Here is an 8,457-nt window from a genome sequence, read left to right on the forward strand (position 1 = left end):
GCTTCGCCCTCGACCCCGGACCTGTCCTCGAACCGACGATGCGGTACTTGTCTCCGGAGTGTAACGTTAGTCCTCATCAGAGTCAACAATGTTTTCATCATGGAAACTCTTACATGCAGAACACCGTATATGTTATGACTCTTACACGAAATTCACCTTCATCACAGTGTAACTGATTTGGCGTCGCGCGTTCATGTGTTTTGGGGGCGTGGCTTTGGAAGGAGCCCAGAAGGGAGGGGGTGGAGTGAATGGAAATAATTAGCTGTGTTTACAACAGTCGTGAGAGGTCTACAGACACTCGATTTCTATACTCTCTTTTTCAGAGTACTTATATTTTAATTATGTATTGGTATATAAAGACAGTTTAAACAAATTTGGATTTTTTTTTTTTGTAGAAAAATCCTACCTACCCTACCTTTAAGTATTGCCTTTAGAATTCGAATATAATTCGAATTTTGCTAATATTTAAGAAAGAAATTAAAATTGAGCTTTTCAGCCATTTTGACAGCCCTAGTGAACACAAAAGCTCACAGAGACTGTACCGCGGATAATAATTTTCTCACGCTATTTTTCAGTGTAGTCGGATTGATAATGGAAACGCTTCTTTCAAATGTATCCGGATTAATGTTTATAATCCACTGTGTCTGTCAATCATTTATTTATTTATTTATATAGCACATTTAATGCAACAGCTGTTGCCCAAAGTGCGTCACAATCACTAAAAACACAAAAATAAGAGTACAGACCGAGAAATAAAAAAAGAAAAAGAAAAAAAGAAACAAGTTACAAAACATAGACAAGGTAATAATCAAACACCCATCATGAAGATGCCCAGGACGTGTGCTTTTAACATGGCCTTAAATTTCAGTAGTGACTTTACTAGGGCTGGTCCGAATACCATTTTTGAGCTTCGAAGCATCGGTAGTAATGAACATCGAATATTCGAAGCTTCGGAGAGAGGGGGCTGAACATATTCTTCTCTCTAATAAAGGCAGGAATCTCTATGTGTCTGTCTGTCCGTTTGCATTTTGATTATTTCGAGAACCGTTCATCCAATCGACTTCACAAAGGAGTGCAGTGCCACATTTGGTGCAATATAGATGGACACGTGAGACGCGACACGTTCAGAATTAATAAACTTTTAGTAAACTACAGAACAGCGCGAGCGGGAAGCGGCGCACCTCACGCGGGCAGGGCTTATGCTCCGAGGACGGACACTGCACTAGAGATATACACACACACACACAAACACAGGTCTGTTAACTTAAGCAATACTTGTAGTCTAATATTTTTCTGACTAACAAATTACTGACACAGTAAAGGGTAGATTTAAATAAAGAAAAACGAAATTTAAATAAAGAAAAACAAAATTTAAATAAAGAAAAACGAAATTTAAATAAAGAAAAAACAAATTTAAATAAAGAAAAACGAAATTTAAATAAAGAAAAACGAAATTAAGTTAAATTAAAAACGAGATTAATTTAGATTGATGATAACGGGTAAAAAGCTTAAAAGCTTAAAGCTTATATTTTGTTTCTATAATTCTATTTTCCACAATGTCAAAGCAACGCAGCTTAACCCAAAACACAAGCTCAGGCACTTCTGTCCACACACACTCCGCTGTTCTCATGCACTTCTGTCCACACACACACTCCGCTGTTCTCATGCACTTCTGTCCACACACACACTCCGCTGTTCTCATGCACTTCTGTCCACACACACACTCCGCTGTTCTCATGCACTTCTGTCCACACACACACTCCGCTGTTCTCATGCACTTCTGTCCACACACACACTCCGCTGTTCTCATGCACTTCTGTCCACACACACACTCCGCTGTTCTCATGCACTTCTGTCCACACACACTCCGCTGTTCTCATGCACTTCTGTCCACACACACTCCGCTGTTCTCAGGCACTTCTGTCCACACACACACTCCGCTGTTCTCATGCACTTCTGTCCACACACACACTCCGCTGTTCTCATGCACTTCTGTCCACACACACACTCCGCTGTTCTCAGGCACTTCTGTCCACACACACACTCCGCTGTTCTCAGGCACTTCTGTCCACACACACTCCGCTGTTCAGAGAACACTCCCGTTGCAGGAACACTTCAGTAGGCCAAGAAGAAGCAAATATATTTATTAAGTGTAACGAGGTTGGGTTCCTTCAACTGTCCATCCTATTAAAATGGCTATAGGCTATATAAGATAACTGTAAAAAAAGAGTATTGTATTTCACCAGATTTTAAACATATTAAAGCGTGAATGAGAACCGTGTCGAGGGGATGCAGGTGTGCAAAAAAAACAACAACGAATATTCGAGTGTCAAATTTTCAAATTGAATACCAACCCACCGAACGAATATTCTAATATTCGAGTCCAGCCCTAGACTTCACTGACCTTACAGGAAGAGGGAGATCATCACAAAGTTTGGGTCCGACATGGGAAAACGCTTTTATGTTTGTGTTTTGTTCCGACACTCTTCGGCCTGTAGCTGTCAGCCGATTAATCCGATGCATCTGCTGTGTTTTCAGAGCTCCCAGGCTTTATATATTTTACCTCCTGCTATCTCAATCTCTTGGAAGTGGCTTTTTCTTTTAACAGAGATGGCGCCACTTCCACCTTCGGCTTCGCCGTCTCCTGAACCGCTCCGATGCTCGAGCTCCAGGCGAACGCATCCGGTAAGATCGCTCTCGGTGAAGATCTGGTTTGTCCGTGTTCCCAAACCGAGCGGTTTTCCGCTAACACCCGTATTCAACGGGCTACAACCCTGACCTCCGACTCTGGGCTGTTTAATGCTAAATCGCCGTTTCCTTCGGCTAGGGAAACAAGCGTGCTTCTGACACGCGGCTTGAAAGCCTCTCTTGAAGTTCTCGTTGAAGTAGCCGTAGATAATGGGATTGACGCTGGAATTGGAGAACGCTAGCCAATGAGAGATGGGGAAAACATAGCTTGTTAGAAGCTCCAGATTGTCCTCGTCTGGACGAGCGTAATCAGTCAGTAGCATTAGCGTCCACAGAGGAAGCCACGATAGCATGAACAGCAAGGCAACCACAATTAGCATCTTTATCACTCGAATCTTGCGTTGAGACGCGGGACATTTCGCCTGTGAAGGAATTTCAGGCTCGGCACTGGAAAGGACGGTTGTGCCGTACAGCTTTGCCCCGATACGGCCGTACATTAGCATGATTAGCGCGAGGGGAATCACGTATACGTGCACGAACAGGACCGTCGTGTACACCTTCCTCATCTCGGGGTCGGGCCAGGTCTCGTAGCAGGAGTACAGCGGGTACGTGCGGTTGAGGTTGTCACTGTGAACCGTGAAATGGTTCTTTTCTTGCTCGACCGTCAACATTAACGCTGAGGGAAGCATAATGGTGAGCGCTAGCACCCAGATCGCCCCAATCGACACCTTCGCGACAAACAGCGTGAGTTTGGGCTTGAACGGGTAAACGATGCAGCGAAACCTGAGTTTCAGATGAGGAGAAAACACATATGCGCATCATTAACCCAGATGTAATGTTTTCTAGAGCTCACAATTATTTAAATTAACATGTGCTGGGAAACGATTAATCGCATCAAAAAAGAACGTTTGTTTTTACATAATATATGTGTGTGTTAATAATTTTTTGTATATACAAATACACACACATGTATGTTTATATTTAAGAAATATAATTTAGATTATATATAAATATATTATATATAAATAAAAAAAATGTCTTAAAGATATACACACATGTGTGTATTTGTATATACTAAATAATTATACACAGCACACACATATATTATGAAAACACAAACTTTTATTTTGGATGCGATTAATCGTTGCCCAGCACTAAATTAAACATGTGATTTTTGTTCATGCACTCTGCTATATTAAAGGAATAGCTAAATGTCACATTTATTATAACGGCTTTATGTAAACATTGTTTTAAGTGCACTTAAATTAAACATTGTTATATATTTTAAACCCTACGAAATGCTACAAATGATGGCATTTGCAATTCTATTATGCTGTAACGCTGAATTGCCATAATTACTCATTTCATCCCCAGAAATTGAGGGAAAAATCCATTTAATAGAGACATCAGTAGAAGTATTCGTGATGCTGGCCTTTATTCTTAGTACTCAGTAAAAAGATGGCATTTAAGAAATATTTAAAATAAATGTATGTCTGACAATATTGAACGCCTTCACGAAGTCTCAGTTCACTTCTGTCTCTAAATTTGTACATATGTTAAAAAAGTTAAAGCTTTGCATGGCATGGTGTGTCTATCCAAGCATTCATACGTGTGCACTTTATTAAAGTCCCCCTGAGGTGAAAATGAAGCTTTTAATGTTGTTTATGTGTCTATGTGGTGTTTTTAATGTGCTTTAAGACAAACCATGTGTAAATTCATAAGTCGACAGCATTGCTGAGTATTTTCTCCTTAAAGGGCATATTGCAGGTTTTTTTCTTTCTTCAAAATCAATATATAACCTTGTATGAAAACACCATATGAAAAGTTAATGCAGGATTTATAAATGTTTTGCAAGACATAAGGGCACATTTTTGTGACAGTTTCCTTGACCGTGTTGAAAAAACGTTGTTTTTTCAATATCGCGTCATATGACGTGACAAGAGTCGTTTGCCGGCTCTGTGTGTTCAGCAGGAGCGCTCGTGACTCAGAGATCACTTACTGTACATCTGTTTCAGGGCTTGAATTTCGGTGCGGGAATGCGGGGATTGCGCATAATTTAAACCATTCCCGCAAGGTTAGCTTTTATAGTGTGAGAAATTCCCGCACAAATATATTCGCTTCATCTCAGAGCAAATGATTCAAAAATAAATTCACAGATGCGAGAAAAAAGATGTCAAACTGTCTTTTATTTTCGAGTTTAATTCCTCAATCAGCGCTGGACCGGCCTTTCTGTCTTCCGCTGAGCCCTGGCCGTAGACAGATCATGATCACGCTGTCAATGCAGTGGTCTGCGTTGCGCTGATCTTATTCACACTATCGAGTGTAGGTGCAGCATTCTAACATTGAGTCATAATGAGCTGTTTGTGAAGAAATTATCCGCTTCCAAATTATGTCATTTTAATCCCGAAATTGAAACATTAAAAACCATTTTGCAAGTGATAGAGCGCGGCAGCAACGAACCCACTGATCAGCTCGCAGCGTAACAACATTGAATGCTCGGCCGAACAGCTGATCATAGCTGTACAGGGCACCTTATTATTTTTCATCTCCATAAATATATCTAGTAGAAAAGCTAATGCAAGGGCTAGAAATCAATGAATCTTTTGCTGATACTTCCTTGTCATCATGGAGAGAGCAGTTCATGGTTGCATAGCAACGACAGACGCCACGTGAGAGCAAGTGCTTGTGGAAAGGAGAGAGCGGCGCGCTCGCGCTTTCCACTTGTTTTTACACATCTAGAGCAAGGTTGTTGATTGTTTGAGCATGTGACTGCGCGTTTCTCCTTGTTTTCTATTGTTATGCGCATGAAAGACTCTGAAACTGAGAGACATAAATACATATAGTTTAAACTGAGTTCTTAATATCAATTTGAAGGAGAGCATGGCGTATTTTGTATGACGTTTTAAAAAAAAGCAAAGAATTGAACTGAACTGAAACACATGAACGACACTGAAATAGAGAGACATTAATATATAGCCTAGGCCTAGTTTAAACAGAGGTCTTAATGTCAATTTGAAGGAGAGCATGGCGTATTTTGTATGACGTTTTAAAAAAAAGCAAAGAATTGAACTGAACTGAAACACATGAACGACACTGAAATAGAGAGACATTAATATATAGCCTAGGCCTAGTTTAAACAGAGGTCTTAATGTCAATTTGAAGAAGAGCATGGTGTATTTGTATAAATTATTATTTGTTTTTGTTATTAACTGTTTTGAGAACTGGAAATGCACAATTCATGCATACAAATCTGTAGATATTAATAAATGAAGATGATTAAATTAGACCGATGCATCAAAAGTTATCCCCCCCCCATAATCTTTAGATCCCCCCCATGTGACCCATGTAAGGGGGGAATTCCCCCCCCAGTTTAAAAAACGAAAGGGACCAGTTACATTCAAGATATTTTACATCATGAAGAAAAAAACTTTAAATATGTAATTTTGGTGATCAAAGATGAGTTTTAAGGGATAAAATGATTGATTACAGGGGGACTCTAACAAATACATGCAAATACTTTTGCACTCACGCTCTACTTATCTCGCGCTCTAGTGTTTTCAGACACTATGAGCTTCAGAAACAGCATCATAGAAGAGCTGTCAGAAGGGCGAGCTATTCACCACTGCATTTCATGAGACTATAGTTCAGCTTTAACAATCTGCTGATTAGTGCTTACAGTGCTTCAATGGTTAATTTATTTAATTTGACTCTCAAAATGATTAACACTTACCTGTCCACAGCGATGGCAACTAATGTGAAGACTGAAGCACAGACTGACGTTCCTTGTACCAGGCCACTCAGTTTGCATATCGTGTTGCTGAAAGGCCAACCTGGCGAAGACAGAAACATAATCAGGTTATATAAAAACTACATCTACATTAATCCAGATACATCTGAAGTAGGGCTGGGTATCGATTCAGGTGTCCGATTCGATTCGATTTCAATTCACAAAATCTCAATTTGATTCAATTCTCGATTCGACTCACTGATTTCAGTGATTCTATTTTCACTGGCCCCACCACAAAGAAAGTAATAAATTAACAAAATAGTTATTCACTGCAAAAAATGCTTTTCTTACTTAGTATTTTTGTCTGGTTTCCAGTCCAAATATATAAAAATTCTTAAATCAAGATGCATTTACTAGATAAGTAAAATTAGATAAGAAATTATGTCTTGTTTTCTGGGGAAATAAATCAAAATTAAGTGAGTTTTTGCTTAAAAAAAGCAAAATTATCTGTCCATGGGGTAAGAAAAGTAATGTTAATTCAAACAGAAACAAGATTATTTTTCTTACCCCATGGACAGATAATTTTGCTTGTTTTAAGCAAAAACTCACTTAATTTTTATCTTATGTCATTTTACTTATCTAGTAAATGCATCTTGATTTAATATTTTTTTTGATATTTGGACTGGAAACTTACTAAGTAAGAAAAGCATTTTTTGCAGTGTTGTAATAAATAAGGTCATGATGCCAGTGAAATTTAACAATTCTCGATTCCAGTTTCAATACCACAGCTAAAACTACTGACATGAATTTCTAAGATTATTACAAACAAGTAAACTGTCATTAATAAAAAAAATTGAAGCATTTTTCAAAAGTTGCTTGTCTGCACAGAATTATTTTTATTTTTTATCATCTTACTGCACATATATAAAAATAATAAAAGCTCCCTGAGATGATACAGGGAGACCAAATTTCTCATGCTATTCTTGTGGCACAATCATTTTATTAGCAAAATATCCCACTACATACTGGAGCATATTAGGGATGTGCGAGAGGATTAAAGAGGCTATATTCTGCCCTTTTACAAAGTCGGGATGTTGTTTCAGGCTCTACTAGAACAGGTTTTCCTGCTTGAATGTTGATTATTCTCCTCATATTCTCCATTGTTGCGGCTCCTCTCTTCCCAGTCTGTCAGTAACGCTCTGTTTACTTCCTGTCTCTATGAAGCCCCTCCTTCTGAAAAGCACACAGTGCTCTGATTGGTCGGCTGGAGCAGTGTGTTGTGATTGGTCGAGTGCTTCGAGTGTGTTTGGGAAATGCCCCGCCACACTACTAACTAACTAGTACACACTACTAACTAACTCAACCAGGCCATGCCCCTTTATTCTGCGTATTAATTATTTAAATGACGATTATTGTGATGTGTTCGTTCCCGGAAGAAACTCAAGACTACAATGGAGGCGTTTCAGGAGTTCAGGAACAGACACTGATATAGAGAAGAACTAATAACGTATTATGCTAATATTGCACAATCTCCACGTTAATCTCTCACCTGTGATGAGGTTGTCCACTAACGTGGTGGGAATGCAGAAGATCCCGATCAGAAGGTCGCTGACGGCCAGATTCAGGATGAAGATGTTAGTCACGGTTCTCATGTGCCGGTTCCTCAGGACTATCGCACAAACCAGACCGTTTCCCATCAGGCACAGCAGGAAGATGAAGAGATACGCCAGCGTGAAGAGCGTGGCCGTCGGCAGGGAATGCTGGAAATAAGGAGACAGGATGAAGCCCTCCGTTGTGCTGGAGTTGGTGCTGTTGGTCTGGTTCGGGCAGGAGGCGAGATCTGAGAGGATGCAGATGGAGCCAGAGTCCCATAATCCCTCCATGGATGCCCAGAAATCCTGGGAAAACACACACATGAAATGGAACAAACAAAAAAAAACAAAAAATTCCTTCAGTTTTAGTACTGATGACATTCAGCAGAAAACACACTGAACACTTAGAAACCCAGTTAACTTTATAGATCGAGCAGCTTTTAGCACTTG

At 39.6% G+C, this 8,457-nt stretch overlaps 1 protein-coding gene across 1 annotated transcript; it reads right to left on the minus strand.

Moving 5' to 3' along the window:
* Window positions 1-2,534: 2,534 nt before the first annotated feature.
* Window positions 2,535-8,457, minus strand: npffr1l3 (neuropeptide FF receptor 1 like 3; the record flags this gene model as incomplete). The annotated part of the gene is made up of 3 exons (XM_084105445.1): window positions 7,965-8,457; window positions 6,419-6,518; window positions 2,535-3,471 (listed from the first exon to the last, which is right to left on the minus strand). Exons 1-3 carry the CDS (start codon window positions 8,386-8,388, stop codon window positions 2,535-2,537), a joined length of 1,461 nt encoding a protein of 486 aa, XP_083961571.1. The 5' UTR covers window positions 8,389-8,457.

Source organism: Abramis brama (genome assembly GCF_963993115.1).
Source record: "Abramis brama genome assembly, chromosome: 25".
In the NCBI taxonomy this organism is placed as follows: domain Eukaryota; kingdom Metazoa; phylum Chordata; class Actinopteri; order Cypriniformes; family Leuciscidae; genus Abramis; species Abramis brama.